General features: G+C 38.3%; 1 protein-coding gene across 1 annotated transcript in view; it reads left to right on the top strand.

The window, feature by feature from the left end:
* The window catches only part of LOC108741469 (maestro heat-like repeat-containing protein family member 1), a gene marked incomplete at its 3' end in the record, with an annotated part of 64,895 nt that overhangs the window by 16,602 nt on the left and 30,180 nt on the right, over positions 1 to 18,113 (top strand). The window contains exon 6 of the mRNA XM_025977820.1: positions 4,830 to 5,304. Coding sequence (XP_025833605.1) covers positions 4,830 to 5,304 — 475 coding nt within the window. The remainder of the gene's footprint in view (positions 1 to 4,829; positions 5,305 to 18,113) is intronic.

The following is an 18,113-nucleotide window of genomic DNA, read 5'->3' on the forward strand; positions in this document are numbered from 1 at the left end:
GAGATAGCTTTAAATAAATTGTAAACAGTATTGACAAAACAGTACTGTATGAAAATAAATAAAAGTAAAGCCTTCAATAAAATTCAGTCATTTCGATGCTCGCGAATGGTTAATCTAGAAATTCGAAAAAAGTTGTTAAAGGTGTATGTTTGGAGCACGATGCTGTACGGGTGCCAAACATGGACAGTGGGTGCGGCGGAAAAGAAAAGGTTAGAAGCGTTCGAAATGTGGTTTTACAGGCGAATTATGAAGATACCGTGGATAGAGAAGGATAAAGAAGAAGAAATGAAGAGGTATTAGAAAGTGTAAGAGAACAGAGGACTGGAATGGAAGTCAATAATAATAGGCGAAATAGGTTAGTAGGACACCTCAGGCATGAAGGTCTGGTCAGAGACATATTCGAGGCAGAAACGGAAGTTAGGAGAGGTAGAGTTAGACTTAGATTAGTTTAATAATTGAGGATATGGGTTGTCCTAGTTTTAGGGAAATGCGATGATTAGCTCAGGATAGGATAGAGTGGAGGTGCGTGTCCAACCAGTCTTAGGACTGACGTCGTTATGATGATAATGATGTAGTCAATCTTTATTAAATTTAATCATCTAGAAATTTGGGCGAACAGTACTAGTCTCATTAAATGTTACAGTTAAATAAATTGACCGCAAAAAAGGTCGAACCTTACAACAAATCTTAATACTTTTAAGCAGTCTTAGACAAATAGTATTATTGATTGGGAATGAACCTGTTAAAATTTTACCACGAAAAAAACAGCTTTTCATCCTTTTTTCTTTGATAATATTCCCTGTCTTATTTAGTTCTTTTTACTCAGGAGTCATTTTACCCAAAAACATTTGTTTCCTTGCATTAGTATTTTAGCGTTGTTTTAAATATTTAGCATTATTTCGGTTTACCTGTTGTTTTAATTTTTGTGTTTGCTTTTATTCGTAACTTCTTTCATACTTCTGATAATGTCCTGAATACGTTCTATAATTAAAGTAAATATAAAAACCCAAAAAGTTTTAAATACATACAATAATATCTCCAAAAATTTTATTTAAACGATTCCCAAAATTTTTTCTGTCTATAGTATAAAAAGAGCTAAATAGTTGGAAGAGAACTGAACAGCAATTTTTTGGATTTTGGGATATTAAGGTGTTTAATTTTTCTTTAATTATGGTATGAAATCTTTCTATTGGAAAGTTACTACTAGGATTTTGAACAGTTGTTGAATGAAAATTTATGTTGTTCAATTGCATAAATTCTCTACAAAGTTATTAAATTTGCTGCCACTATCACTGTAATTTTGGTTGGGTAGTTATGGTGTGCAAAAAAATGCCTTAATCTGTTTAATATGGTTATGCCATTTTTATTTTCAATAAAATAGGACTGTGCATATTTAGAAAATAAATGTAAAATAGTTGTAAAATAATTTTCCTTGAAATTAAAATGTGTCGATAAATAAATGCTCTAATGGTCTTTTGGCTATAAGGGGCCCTTTAAACAAATTATGATGGGGACGCCCTTCGTATTTATTTTCGAGACAACGGGTACACTGATTGATGTGATTAGTAATGTAATCGTTCATTTTTGGTAAGAAGTAAAGATTAGAGAAATGCATGTAAGTTTCATTAATGCTATTATGATTACTATTATTATATGAATCTAAAAGTTCTTTGAATCTGTTAATAGTGATAACTGGTAATGATTTAGTGCATTTTCTGAATCTAACCTTATCATTGAATAAATGTTGACAAATTTAAACAAAATGATTTTCAATCTCTTCATCATAAAAATGAATACCACATAAACTGTCGGGTCTTATGTATTCTTTTATAAAATTAGTTATTTATTGTAATTCGTTATCTTTTCTAATAGGTAGTTACGTCAAATTAACTTGTTTAACATCTTTTAAATATTGTTTTCATTTGACATTAAAGGAATCATAATATTTAAGAGTTATAGAATTGGTAAAAGACTGAAGGACTATTTCTAAAATGGGTAATGTAAAATGAAGTGTTATCTTCAGCATTAGTATTGTAGCGAGCACGCGTGTGTTTGTGTGTGATTCGGCACACTGTGCGTGAGCGGCTTATCGATTCGCTGACTAGCTGCGGGCGCCTTTCTTCATGCGCACCGTATTTGTAAATGTGTGTGTCGTACCTGCGTTCTGGGAAAGCAGTTAAACAGTTCAAAGAAAAAATAAACTATCCGGATGTTTCCAGAAGGTTCCAGAAAGTAAACAAAAGAGTGTTTAAAAGAAGAGACGATCGCCGAAAGAAGAGGAAATAAATTGACCGTTGCAGAAGTGAATCCAGAAATAAATTAGCAGTAGATAATAGCAGTGAAATAAATAGCGCAGTGAATAGTGATATATCAGCAATAGTGTAAATAAATAGAATAATTCATAACCTTTTAGTCATAATATAATAGTGTTTTTAAGTTCTTTAATAATTAGTGTAAATAAATAGTTTTTGTCGTTGTCAGTCTTAATAGTTAATTTTTTAAACCCACGAACATTACAACTGGTGTCAGTTGTGGGGTTGAGTAAAAGACATTACAATGACAAAGAAGTTGTACGAATTAAAAGTAGCCGAGTTAAGAAGAGAATTGGAAGAACGAGATGAAGCGACGAGCTTTTTCACATACCCTACTTGTAATAAAATTAAAAAGCATTTCCTTTAAAAAATTATCAGTCGTAGGTGTGAAATCATCCACTACGTTTTGAATAAAGAAACTTGAATAAAGGAACTGACTAGCTACATCAAACCTAAATTTAAATTGATCTTGACTGATACTCATGTCGATTGTATTTAAAGATTCTAATAATTGTTGCTGTAAAGGTGTAGTCATAAATGATACCACAAAATCTTCCTACAACTAAACAATAAGGGAAAAAAAGGACAGTACCTCTATTTCCTGTGAAAGTGATCCAAATATAGAAAACGAACGAGCGTTGTTTTTTTTTACTACGGAGGTCGCCGGATTGAGAGATCCTTCTGTTGTTTGTTGGTTCCTTCGATCCAATATAAAGGGGTGATTCACAAAGTAATTAAGTAACAATTCCAAGTACTTACTGGGTCGTTGATACTAGTAGATGTCTAGAGGAACTTTTCTTGGATCTTGTTCGCAGCGCCAGTTAAAGTTTCTTGAACAGCTATCGTCTTATTTTAAAGGATAAAAACACCTGAAGTTGCACTCTTATTTATTGATTCATAATGGAACTAACATAATAATAGTATAAACTGGATTCTCTTTATAAATTTAAAATAATGGGTTTTTATACAAGTTTAAGTAATTTCAGAAGTGACGTTTCTAATAGGTGAAAGGTCTTTTACCTTCTGCAGTATTCCTACCGTTTGGTTTCTTTCTAATATTTGTTTAATGTGCCTGTGTATACAACTGTAACTATCTGCATATCTATTAGATTAACGGTAATAATTTAAAAACTTGTGCTTATCATATTGTTTAAACACTTTGCATATTCTTTAAACACAAAATCAATGAAGGCAATGTTAAAATACGACACAAATACTTCAAAAAGCAAAAAATTAACTGTGCTTCAAGCTTAGAAACTAAAAAAGCCATAACACTAATTCGAGTATTGTCAACAACCAGTTACAATTGAAATGTCCTCTCCACTTTTGTTAAGTGGGTTACCCCAGTATATATATAGTTCTCCAGCAGATACCTAAATGACATTTTCAATTACTAATAGTGGTTAATATGCAATATTAATGTGAAAATTCATTTTCGATTTTCCATCCACTACAAACTACCTCAAGTTAATAAAGAAAAATATTTTTGTTGCTGTTGTCACATTTCCGCCGCGAATCGATCCCGGGACCTTTGTCTTTACGCACCAATGCTCTGACCACTAAGCTACGAGTGATAACAACAGCAATCACCACAAACCAAGCCAACGAGGCTTTAATATTACATACCTAAATTAGTGTTAGTTAATTTTAATGAAGTGGTAAATTCGGAAACACGTCGAGCCTTAAATAAAATTGGTGAACATGATTTTAGTGGTTTTTTGCACCGTTGATAGTTTATTATTAAAGTAAATACTCCCATTTCCCAAACTATCAGAATGAGAAATAGTTTGTAAGATCAATGCGACAAATTGACATTTTTTATTTTATTGTTTAATTAATATTAAAANAAAATTTAATTATAATTTACTTTATCCTGACCTTGAGACGTGTACCCACGTCACAATTTATTTCATTGTACTTACTTTATTAGAAACATACTTCTAGTTTATTAATTTAATAATAAACAAATATGGTAGTCTGTTCAAAATTTGTTAATTTAAAATTCTCAGAAACGAGACGTGTCAATTCTCAGAACACAAGGGTCTGCCCCAACTTTCGATAAGCAGTGGCATACATTTAAATTTTCGTAACACTTAAACCTTTGCTGAATAATCGACGAAACGTACATTTTTAAATACTTATTTAAACAGGTAAATAAATACAGGCCACATGTGTATTGAAAAATAGTATGTCAATTTTTTCAATTTTTATATACAGCACCCTGTCGTGCTTTTTTTAATAATTGTCAAAAATAACACTGTTCTCATTCTTATTATTTATTTTTGATCTATTACATACCGTTTACAATAATTACATTTCGGTTTGTATTAATAATATATGTATTTTTCATCGAGTGCCCAGCTAACTTTTTAATCACTACGAAGATTTAAATGTACGCGACTGTACCTATGCGAAAGCCTGGATAGACCTTTGTGTTTCGAGAATTGACCTGTCTCGTTTCTAAAAATTTTACATCAACAAATTTTGAACAGGCTCTATGTTATTCATTTTAAATAGGGTCGTTTGGGATCATCAAATTCCTCAGATGATAAAATATTTAGAACAAAGCCAACATATTTTTAATGAAGCTGATTGGTTAGATCATATAACCAACTTTTTGTCAATGTGCTTGGAAGCAGTACAAGACGAAGAATTTACAAACTCTGTGGTTTATGCCATAAAAACGGAATTAGACAACAATCCTAAAGATGACGTGGAATTATTACTAAGATTACTTGCTGTAACTACTTGCCATTTAAAAAACGATCAACAGGTTTCATCCAATTTGAAAAGCATTTTAAAAGTTGTCCCACCTTACAATTCTTCAAGATTGGATGCGTGTGCTAAAGCATTAGGAATTTCTTCAAGGATTCACTGGAAGTCAGTGATGGAAGAATTACAACTTATTCGAAAAGATTTATTGCATAAAGGCCACGGTACAATAATGGGGATTGTCAGTGGACATCACAGAAATGACAGCTCTTCAAGCAAGGTATGTAATATGTAGGTAAGAACGTTTAAGCTTTTAATCAGAAATTTATTGGAACTACATAAACTCGCTCTTTAGGAGCTCATTCAGTTTAGTTGGTAATGTATTGAGGTTACCTATGGTGCGGTGATGAGATCTAATAAAGCTGTAATCGCGATTCGTGTATGATAATTTTGATTGATTGATTGATAAGTTTCTGACTAAGGTTATGTTTGGATTAAGTCAGCGATACACAGCGATGAGCATCGCTTGCAATTGCTACCGATTTGCCCTCGGACACGATGACTGTCATTGTTTACAAGATTCGACATAATCCTACTTTTTTGTGTGATTAAAGTAATTGTGTTTTTATATATTTTTATAATTAATATGGAATATANCATTTTCCGCGAGATATGGGCGCCTCTACTTCCAACTGTGCGAAATTTACGCGTTCGCTTCTTAATGCATCATGACCCTTGCGACTCCGTACATGTTTTATGTTTAAAAAAGTCGACAGTGAAGATTTTAGTAGCTGTAAGTACATCCTCACACCAAAAATACGCCATAAATAATATCTTTGATTTATTTATTTACTTGCTTTTCCCCGCGACTTTGCTCGCAGAAATTAATATTATTTTTCCATAAAACCTTTTAACTCCCAATTCACCCTTACAACGTTTTAATTTTATGTAATCTCGCTATCTTAGATTTCAAATACAAACATAGCAACAACATTTCATCCTTAAGGGTTGATTTTTAAAAACTGCCAAAACGCGCTTAATTTCAACAATGAGCAACCTTCGAGTAAATCCGAGTACAAATAAAATATATCCCATTGAAACGTTGCAACCTTTTTTCATTTGAATAATAATATCAAATAGCATATGTACGAAGTTTCATGTATAGTCAACCACAAATAAAGTATGTCCCAAACAAAAATAGCAACACCTTTCCCCGTTTGAACATTGAATTTTTTAAAATGTCGAGATAGGTCTTTCAGAAATTAAATAAGAGACCATTAAAACGAAGTTTCAAGTAAATCTGACCACAATTAATATAGGTTCCACTTAAACATTGCAACTCCTCTTCACCACTCATCCCACGCAACAGTGATTGAATTTTTTAACCAGTTTCAAGTAAATCGGACCAAAAACAAACATGCAATCTTAGCAAACCCCTTCCAGCTTCCTAAAGAGGTAGAATTTTGTGAAATGCTGAAATAGGTATGTATATCACTAATTTTATATGAAAAAGCATTAATGTCAAGTTTCAGGTAAATTTGACTATAAATAAAACACCATACTTAACCATAGACATTACGTTTAGCTGTCAGTTGCGTTTTGTTATACCATTTTTAAATAGTAGTTCATTGTCGGTCATTTATACTTTTTATTTATCACGTTAATTATCACAAAACAGAAAAGAAACATCAACAATTGCACGATTTGTAAGTAAACACAATAATTAAATTTCAAAATGGTGATCTCAGAAATCCCTTTCAGTCATCACAACTGGTCGCAACTAAATGTGTCCGAGGTGCCAATTCATAAGTACATTGATTAATTTACACGCTTGTTAAGTATTTAAATAATGTCATCGTTCGGATAAATAAGTTAAAATACCTTAGTAACGTCTTGTCTAACTATTGAAATACTTCAGTAGCAGCTAATACCCAATATATGGCGATACATTGCCTCTGTTTGTATATTACATAAACTTTCTCTGGGAGCTTATTTAGTTTGGTCAGTAACTTGTCGAGATTGCCTATGACGTACTGATGAGGTCTAATGTGATTGACATTCAGATAATATAGCATACATTAATTGCTTTTTAATAGGTGTTCAAATTTGACTGCGAGTTAATCGGAGAATAAAAATTAACTTTTATTTTCTGTAAAATTACCAAGTTAGAAATAATTGCGTTTTCGAATTTGATACCATTTTCAACAATAATCTGTTTAGGAACACCATATGGGTGAAAAAAATTATTAGACTACTAACATAGCAGAATAAAGATTCGGGCTATAGGGCCGTGGTCTAAGTGAACTATTCTGTCCAGACGTTTCGTCAGCTACTACGGCTGATAGTATCCCGTTTTGAGAATCGCGTTGAATAAAGTAGTCAATAGCGGAGGGAGGTAGGTTTTTAATGATACTAATGGTGATTCCGTCTTCACCAGGTGAATTGTTTTTTAGTTTAGTGAATGTGTCTGTGACATCATCCTGTGTTATTTCGCGTAGAATATGATTTTCATCGTGTTGTGCGATTTGGATTACGTTTGTGATGTTATAATTTATTCTCGTGGCGTGTATCGCGCCGTGGTGTGGGCCCGTGTAGGTAACGTGCAGATTTTGCAAAGTATCGGCGAATGCATTTGATTTTTCTTCCGCTGTATTGTAGATCTGATTGTTGATTACTAAGTGGGTAATTGTAGGTTGTTTTTGGCCGGTGATTGTTTTGAATTTATTCCAAAATTTGGAGCCGTCGTGAAAATTAAGTTTAGAACAGGTTTCGTGCCATCGTTTTTCCTGATGTTTATTTGTTTTGAGTCAAACTAACGCGTTTAATCTGTTCCATTCTGTTTTAACGAATGGATCGCGGGTTCTAGCAAATTGCCTATACAATGCGCGTTTTCTATTAATTAATTCAATTATCTCACGCGGGAGAGGTTTTCGGCCTATACAGATTACTTTGACTGGCGCAGTTTCGTGTATCGCGTTTTGTACACAAGTGTTGTACGTTTCTAGCGCGGTGTCGATTTCTTCCTGAGTATTTAGTGTCGGTGAGAGGAGGTTAGAGTTGTTGATGTGTTCGCGAAGGTTGTCGAAATTAATGTTCTTGTAGTCGCGTATTTCTTTAAACGAGTTAGGTGTAATTTTACATGATCGGATATTAAGTGTGGCGGATAGTGGTATGTGGTCGCTAGTTATTGGAGTACCTATTCCACATATGTCGGAGAAAAGTGGCGCGACTCTGTCCGTACAGAGTATATGGTCTGGAATAGACAAGCCTTGATGGCTTAAAAAGGTGAAATTTGTGTTTCTTATGCGGAATAAATTGTGTGTGAGAAGTGCGTTCGCGCGTATTCGCCCGTTGGCGTTTGTACTGATATCTCCGAATGTAGTGCGTCGCGCGTTAAAATCTCCTAGAGCTATGGCTCTAGGAATGGTTGATACGTAGGATAAGAACTCGACTGGTAGCCTGGTAGAAGGTTTGTTATAAAACGAAAAGATAACAATATCTCCGGAGTGAAGGTGCAGCGTAGCTGCGCAGCAGTCGAGCTCTTGGAATTGTGGTGGTAGGAAAAATCGGTTAGATGCAATGGAATTGTGTATGATTAGGGCCGTCCCTTTTCTGTGGAGTAGTTTGTCGTTTCGGTAGATGTTGTACTGTGCTATGTATTGCCGTATGCGTATAGATAGTGTTTCTTGTAATGCGAGAATGTGTATTGAATCATTATTTACTGTGTGTATTATGTTATTCTTTTTTCTCTTCCATCCGTTTGTGTTAATTGTACAAATTTTAAGGCCCGCGAATGTAAATTAACGGGGAAGATGAGCCATCGATTGGTTTGGGTTAGGATTTAGGCGTGGGAGTATCTTGGAAGTGAGGTGATTGGTGTTATGGATAGATGTACATTGTTACCTCGGTAATCGTACGAAACTTTGCGCCTGAAGAACTGGGCGGCTTGGCGGGCGACTACGCTTTCGACAAAGCGTTGGTTTGGGTGTAGTGAGGTCATGCAAAGGTATGTGAACCTGATCGTGTCATCGATCGTAGTGAAACGTCTGGGATCAGGACTGCTATCAGTGGTTTCTGACGAATCGTCTTCAGAAATTTCGTCAGCTGGTGGATCAACACACTTGATAGGAGCGGTTTTCGTCGGTGTTAGAGATTTAGGAGAGGGTCTGTTGGGACATTTAGAGTCAAAGGCAAGGTGCTTTCCTTTGCAGTTGGAGCAGGATGGGGAGGAGGTGCAGGAAGAAGAGGGATGGTTGCCACCGCAGCGATAGCAGGAAGGTTGTTTTTGAGAGCAGGAAGGGGTATTGTGACCAAATGTGAAGCATTTGCCACATTGTAAAGGTTGGGGCCTGCGGATTGGGAAGATTATAGATTTAGGACAATTGGATATTACCCTAAAGAGGAAGGTGTCTTTGCCTGTTTGCCTGGACTTGATACGCCAGGCATTTTTGGCATTGATCGTCTGATCTTTAAGGGCGGTTAAGATGTCGGTCGAGGATATATTCAGATCTACAGATCGAATGACGCAGGAGAAGGTAGGTCTGGACGTTGTTGGCTTTGAAGTGGTAGGGGATTTGGACGTATTTTCATCTTTTCAGACAAAAGAGCCTTGTGGGGAGAAAGTTTTTTCACGATGTCGGGATCTTTGGATGTGACTATCGCTTTATTACCGCGGAAAACGGTAAGGGTAAGGAAAATTATTGAAGGTAAGCTGCGTATGGTGTGGTATAAGGATTTTTGATTCGAGAATTTGTCCGGTATGTCGGAAATCAAAGCTTCGAAAATTGGGGTTGAGGAGGTTTGGGAGGTAATAGAGAAATACGTCGGGGAAGATGGTGATGAATGCGAGGAGTCAGAGTGTCTTCGCCTGCGTACCATGTTCTCGTGAGATTGGTCATCGCTTGGCGAGACGGCCCTAGTCCTCTTACCAGGAGTGCCAAAGGTGGTGGCCATCGTGATCGCTGAATGAAGTGTGTATGAGTGTAGGTGTGTGAATATGTAATTTAGGATGCGAAGCGTGTATGTGTGTGCAACGTGTGCTTGTGTTTGTTAGTTTATTAGTTTCCTAACAGGGTGAGTGTTAGATTCAAAGGGACTGTGCGTACTCGGTCCCAGTGAAGTAGGTAGTCCACCTCTGAGGTGGTGGGTGGACACTCGTGGTAAAAAGCGAAACTAGGAGATAGATTTGAGCGGAAGAGGGCGGCTCATTGTAGAAGGTGACAGGGCCTTCGGAAACGGTCGTTGGGTTTCGGTGCGTATTTGGAGAGTGCCGAGATGGTGGGGTTTGGGTGGCCTGACACTGAGGCCCGGAGATTTGCCGCGAATGTGATTGCAGCCTCGGGGAGAGAAGGTAAACCGGTTTCAATCAGAATTTGGGTGTTTCTGACGAACCACGGGTAGTTAAGTGCGGAGCGAAGAATCCGCATGTATGTACCTTGCAAAGGTTTTAGGCGATAGGGCGCAGCCCCAGACGGGAATGGCATAGGAGCAAATGCTCCTGATAATTGCGTTAAACCTATTGATTCTTGCTGAGCATTGGAGAATGGTACTTAAAGAGTTTATGATAGCAATGTCGTCAGCGTACAGAGCAGTCAGAATTGAAGTGTTGGAGGGCATGTCCGCGCAAAACAGGTTAAACAGAATAGGGGATAGTTTAGAGCCTTGTGGGACACCGGCTGTGATGGGTTTACTGGTCGAAAGAGCAGAGCCAAGGCTTCTGTCTGTGAGGAAGGACCTGATAACCCCAACTAGAAAGTGTGGGATGCTACGGGCGATGAGTTTGGGAATAAGACCTTCGTGTCAGACTCGGTCGAAGGCTTGTTGGAAGTGTGACGCCTCTTGTTGAAGTTGTCGGAGATGTGTTCGGTAACACGAAGAAGTTGGTGTCCGATGCCGTATTGCCTGCGGAAACCGTGTTGAAAATCAGGGAGAAGGTTGTTTTGCTCCACGTGGTCTAAGAGCCGAACGAGAAGGACGGATTCTACTACTTTGCTCAACGAACTGAGCAGGCTGATGGGCCTGTAGCTTGAGGGAGAGCTGAGCGGCTTCCCTATTTTGGGGTACAGATGACAGTGGCTTCTTTCCAGACCAAAGGAAAGTGGTGGAGCCGCATGATGGCGTTTGTGATGTTGCCCAGTGCGGTTATGTGCTTTGGTGGCAGGACTTTAAGGATTCCGTTAGAAATTCCGTCAGCGCCAGGGGCTTTTCTCTTTTTTAGAGGACGGATAATGAGAAATATTTCTCGCGGGGATGTGTTTGAAGTCGGAATTCAGGGGAAAGAAAGTTCTGGGAGACGGCTTTGGTACGCTCGTGAAAGTCGGCAAGATCCACTGGGCTTGGTAGTGGGGAGCACTGGAGACACAAAGAGTCTGCGAAGATTGCAGCTTTTTCTTCGTCTGAGGTTAAGTGGAGCCATTCTGTTTAACAGGCGGAAGATGGGGACCTCTGTTACGAAGGGAACGGATCACTTTCCAGGTGCTTCGTGGGTGTTTTTCTGTCTGAGCGATATAGTCGTCGAAGGATGCGCTGCGGAATTCGGTGAGACGAGTTTTTAGTTCTTGTTGAAGGGCGTTTACCTCTGCACGCTGGGCGGGGACGCGGTGTTTATTCCACAGACGTCGGGCCTTGTTTTTCCTCTTAAGGAGGTCAAGGATGTCTGCTGGAAGGGTTCTGTCTTTGGTGGGCGTTGGGCGGGAGGTAGTGGAGAGCTCGACTGCGCTGGTAATCTCATTTGACAGGAGATTCACAGCTTCGTCAAGTTCCGCTATTGTGCGAATTGGAGTGCACATGAATGAAGATTTTTCAAGGGTGTAACGAAGGTGTAACCAATCTAGTGACGTGGTTGGATTTGGGGGGTTGAGGATTGGGCGGCCGACTTCAATAAGGGCTGGAAGGTGGTCCGAGCTTAATGCGTCTATGACGATAGGGTCGGCGGAAAGTGTGACATTTTCGTGACGAAAATGTCAAGAATGTCAGGGGATTGATGGTGGGGGGTAGGAAGGAATGTGGGATCAGATGGTGCTTCGACTGTGAGGTTGAACGGAAGAATTTTGGCTAGAAGGGAGTTGCCTTTATTATTTGTTTGTCGACAGCCCCAAGAGACGTATTTAGCGTTGAAGTCGCCTGCAACGATGGTTGGAGCGCCTTGGGGGAGTAGAAGGGGGAGTTCAGAAAGGTCTCTGTCCGAAGGGGGGGAGTAGAGAGAAATAATCCTAAGAGGGCTGGAAGTTAGTGATACTTCGATGCCTACTGTTTCTAATAAGTTTATGGCAAAAGAGATAGGCCTGTGTTTTAATGAATTCCTAACTAGAATAGCGACACCGCCGGCACTGCGGTTTTCACGGTCACTTCTGTAGGATGAGAAGTTCAGGACGAAAAGTTTTTTCGGACAGGTGAGTTTCGGTGATACAAGCAACACCGATTGAGTTATCCTCGAGGAAGTGTTCGAGTTCAGTCAATTTACCTCTAATGCTTTGGGCATTCCTGGTAATTATACGAAGGTTGTCTGACTGAGCGGTGTTAGACATTGGTGGTTTGTTGTAAGGCGGCGACAATGCTGGCGACCATGGTTTGAACAATGACTTGTTCCAAAGTTGGGATTGCTACTACAGCTGGTGGAGTGGTTGTGTTGCGTTTTTGGGCTGGGGGAGGGGAGGCGGTTCTTACTGCCTTGGCGTAGGACATTTGGGAAGGTGCTACCAAAGTGGCAGCGGTAGTTTTAGTGCCTTGAGAAGCAACGGGAGTGACGATTTTCTTGGGGGGTGAAGGGGAGGCCTTTTTGCGAACCTTGGGGCAGCCGCAGTAGGTGGCGCGGTGGTTCCCTTTGCAATTGGCACAAGTGGGAGTAGCATCCTTGTCCTTGGATTTGCAGTCGGCAGTGATGTGGTTGGGGCCGCAGAATGCGCAGACCCAGGCTGCGTGGCAGTAGTTGGCTGTATGGAAAAACTTCATACAGCGGCGGCATTGAGGAACATGCTTTGTAGCCTTTTTTGGCTCAACTTTAATGTTGAGGCCGCAGAGTTTACCAAGGTCGAAAATTGCCTTGGAATTTGAGGCGGTCTTATCAAGACGGACGGAGACAAGTGGCCAGATTTTATTACCTTTAGACATACGATGTATGCCTTTGATAATAAAGCCTTTGTGGCTTAGTTCGGACATGATGTCCTCTGTTGAGATGTCAACTACATGGAGGTCACGGTCCTGCTGTAGTTGGTTATTTGACAATTGGACTTTGGATTCATCCAGGAAAGAGGATAGACGAGGGAAATCGTCGATGGAGCTGGGATAGACTCGAATTGAGTCTTGAGTGTTGACAGACCTACGGGCGGTAATGCCGTGATTGTCCATGGCACGAAGAATTTTCGGCCAAAGGGACTTCTGTCGTATGACGATTGGGGGTGGTGACTTTTGACTTAGATTTGGTTCTAAGTCCGATTCGTTGCCCGAGGAGGAAGATGACTCGGATGAAGACAGGAAAAGCTGTTGTCGGCGGCGCTTGTTAGCGCGTTTGCCGGCTTTGACGAAACCGTCGTTCTCCCATCGGTCCGTGTGCGGGAAACGGCTGTCGGAAATTGTTACCGGGCACACGTGGAATGTGTGGGCGTAGTAACGGCCGGGCTAGTCTGGTGAGCGAACGGACCTATTCGCACCTTCGTTGATGGGAGCCTTTGAAGTGATTGCAATACGGAAGATTAAAGAGATTTATTTACAGAGTGGAATTAAACATGATATACTGAACATATACAGTCGATACAATCGAGGCGGAACAACACAAGTAATGCGAACATATATATATATGTATGTACAAGTTACTTAACCTAATAATGACCTTAACCTTATTCTACTGTAACCTAGATATATACATATATGAATAAGACACGTTACATAACCTAACCTAATGACCGTCTTTGGGTGAAATCAATCGGTGCGGTGCAGGAGATGTTCGTACAACGAAGGTCGAGCGCATAGTGATGGAGAGCTGACTAATCACTGATATTTATACTGTGGCGCGGTGGGAGGGGCGTGGCTTCGTTGGCGTCAGCTTCGACCTGACTCATCCGATGAACGCTCGGTGTATTCGAATGCCATTCGGTTACACCACGGCCCTATAGCCCGAATATTTATTCTACTGTGGATTCCAGCTGTGAAAGCCTTTGTTCTTATAGACTACTAACAGTTTGTATAGAAGGTAAACATACTAGTGGAAATGCTTGTGCATATTTCGAGAAGGAATCAAATATAATTCAGTGAATTGAAAGATATCACGTGTCTTTTTTGCATGAATTCTATTGATAAAGGTTTTCGCTGCTGCTAAGTGAATTGATGCTATACTGGTTCAGATTTAAAGGCCGTCGTGTATTGGAGTTGCTTCCTTACGTCTCGTTAGCATCAGTGGTAACCTTCTTCAGAGGTCCTTCGTTCTCCGATGCTGGATGCGCAAGTTGTAATGGGTTGTTAAATCTTTTTCGTATGTTTGAAGATAGTTTAGATGTCGTGTCTCTTCAAAACTCTACCAATTGGGTCATTCGATCGATATGCTAGAAAGGTAGTGCGGTCTTCATTGATCTCTGGTGCCTTTAACCCGTTTATTAATATCTGGACATCTCTCTTTTTCTAACCATTCGACTTGAAGGCGGTCATCAAGTCTTCGAGCTCCGCCTGGAGATTTTTCTGTTCGCAGATCGTTCTAACTCGTCCAGTCAGGGTCTTGATAATAGCGTATTTTTGATATAAATGTTGGTTGGATAAGCCGTGTAGGTACCTGTCCGTGTGTAAAGGTTTCCTGTATACCTTGTGGGACAATTTGTTGTCTCGTTTCCTCACTAGTACGACTAAGAATAATAACTGTTGGTCCTTATCAGTCTCCATGGTGAACTGAATGTAGAGGTGTTGTCTGTTCAGGTGTTGGAGGAAGTTATTCAGCTTTTCCATTCTGTCTCCGAATTGTCATCCAAGTATCGGTAACAAGCAGTTGGTTTGTACTCCGAGGTCTCGATAGCTTTCTTCTCGAAGGGTTCCATGAAAAGGTTGACTATGATCGGACCTAAGTCTTACCCCTGCTACCCCAGCCACCTGCTCGTAGAAGTCCCCCCAAAGAGCTTACAGATCTCGGCAGGGAAGATGTTTATCACCAGGTGAAAGCACCCTGTCAGCGATACCCTGGTTCAAAGTTGATGTCTCTAATGTTGCGTACTGTCATGTTCTCGTGATAAAATATGTCCGCAAATTCCTTACATACATTTTTTTTTTAATGATACTCTCATTCAGAATTTAAATGCTCAGTACGAATTTTGGAAAGTTTTAAAATTGATTTATAGGAATCGTCAAAGTCTAAAGTTATTGAATTTAATGAAATGTTTAAAATGCTTATCAGGGCTTCATTATTTTCTGCTACTGTCAAACATTTAGATATTCCACAATTATGAATTTTTTGATGAGATGCTATAATTTCGCCGTTCGGTATATTGGTTTTTATTTCTACTACCCATTCAGTGCGAGGTGCTATTGTAATTAAATTTAGGTTTTTGCTTGTATTATGACAGCTGAGTTTAATTCCGAATAAGGAGTTACCAAAATTCTTTTGTGTAAATTTTAATTTGCTTGTAATAATTTTAGAATATCTAAAGTTACTAGTCCATTAAATGTGTTATGTAATTTAAACAAATAGATTTTCAATTTAGCACTTCTTGACAAGTTGAAAATTTTCGAAATAGGTATCATTACACTGTGTTAATGCGCTGTTGTTGAATAACTATAAAAACTATGGGAAGGATAAATGGGTCATTCTGTATACAATTGTGATATAATTTACATGCTAGGTTTGAGTCTATGAACAATTTAGTGGAACTTGAACCGATTATATTAGCAATTTAAGATTATTTTCCGGAAAAATAACGTACCGTAATTCGCTAGAATTAGCATTGTTGAAAGATGTAATATGAGGTATTATGTCTATTGTTTTACAGATATGATCATTAGAGTAATGGCTAGTAAAGCTTTATTTTAGTTAGGGATTTCAAAAATAATTGGATTAGAAAAATTTTGGTTTTGCCTAAAGTTTTTGGAATTAGATGATTTTGTAAATTATTTGTATTAAATTAAAATATACTATGCGAACCAAGTTCCATGGCATAATACAATAAGCTGTAAGGTTTTATTGTCACCTTGCTAATATTTTCTCTATTTATTTATTGAAATATATCGTATTGTACAATAGCAATAACATGAACTACGTGTACTATATCAGAGCCGGGCAAAGTTTAAATTCGTAGGAGCCGCTACCTGAGGTTAGTTTGAGTCACTTCTTACCCTTCAATGAGTACGAGAGAGTAAGCAGTAATGACCCATTTGCTTTCTCTTTTTCTTCTTCCTTCCACTCCCATATCTAGCCCCTTCATCGCGTAGACGAGCGAAGCCTCTGTCGCAACTTAAATAGTACCTACGAAAATTTTCGTTACTACGTTCGCAATACTATTGGGTTTAGCTATGAAGGAAGGGATAAGAAAGGGAAAGAATCATCTCACTCGCACTCGCAGGATCAATGAGAAGCTCCATGGCTATACCTGAGGAGCACTAGGAAGACAAAAGGGCCGAGTTTGCCCTGCTCTGTACTATATTACAAACGAAGTTAATGTTATTTGTTTATTTCTACATAACGGGAATAAATTTTGACAGTAATTTTTTAATAATAACGTACGGTGCGGCTATGCGGTAGCATGACTAAAAGGGAAAGAGTAAAATATGTGCAACCGAAAAATAAAAAAAGTACTATACAATACGACTGTAAAATAATAAATGGGAAGTAAAGAGATATACAATAAAAAATTATACAACTCCTTTACTTAAATTATGACCATAATTTTATTCTAACAGTTATACTCTCGGGTATAACATTATCTATTAATACGAGGAGTGTTTTTTAAATACTTCTTTGATTTGTTAAAAATACGAGTAAACTTTTTGTAACAATTTTAGTTTACATGCAAGAGGCAAGGCCACACTTTTACTTACTTTTGTACATATTAAGGCACTTATCGTATCGACCTACAAACTTTTCTATTCAGAGGTCACAGAAGCTCGCCACTCGTGCTAGCGAAACGTTGGGAAGCAATTCCAACGCACCAAGTCCTTTGGACCTGTACCATCCTTTTTCTGGTTTCCTCTACCATCTTCCCACATTTTAATTCTCTGCGTACAACATAATCTGGCGTATATCTATCCAAACGCAACACCCACTTTATATATTTCATGTAAACGTTTTCCACCTGTTTTAGTTCCTTCTACCCCCATACTTCCACTCCATAAAGAGTTATACTTCTAACCATAGAATCAAACAACCTTTTTTTCTAATCCAATCGTTCCTGCATAATCTGTGTCCTATTCCCCATATACTTCCTAACAGGGCATTTGCTTTCGCCAGTTGCATAACTATATGTATTTTATTATTGTTGTTCTCTCCTATAACATATTCTAGGTATATATATTTTTTAACGTTTTCTATATTTTCCCCTTTCCACCTAATTACCTTTTTTCTTTCCCTTCTCCACCCCTTATTTCCGCAAATTACATATATTTAGTTTAACTCCAAACATTTCTTTCTTAAAAATTTTTCCAACGCTCCCATCATATCTTTTAATGCACCATGGTTCGTGGCTATTAATGCATCAGCATACGACAAGGTCCATATTTTATTTCTACCTACCACTACCCCACACTTTTTTATTTTACTGATCTCTTTCTTTAAATCACTTAAATTAAACAGTTGTGTACTCAGCTTACAACCTTGTCTTACACCTTTTTCCATCCAAAATTTCCTTATCTCTTTACCACTTAATCTTACAACCCCACTAATCCTTGTTTTGAACAGTTATGTTTTCAATGGTAATGATTACTAGTCCCTAAAATGAGTTTTATTATGAAAAAATATAAAATAAAATTTTTTCTTTCAAATCTTTTTTTGCTTTTACTTTTAAATTGTTTTTGAAAATTTTATTTCAGTTCTGAAAAAATCTTGAGGGGTTTTTTAACTGATTTTGAGACATTTTTGCCGATGTCCATAGTATTTGCCGGCTAAGAAACGCTTTTTCAAAT

Source organism: Agrilus planipennis, unplaced genomic scaffold, assembly GCF_000699045.2.
Source record: "Agrilus planipennis isolate EAB-ADULT unplaced genomic scaffold, Apla_2.0 scaffold308, whole genome shotgun sequence".
NCBI classification, from domain to species: Eukaryota; Metazoa; Arthropoda; class Insecta; order Coleoptera; family Buprestidae; genus Agrilus; species Agrilus planipennis.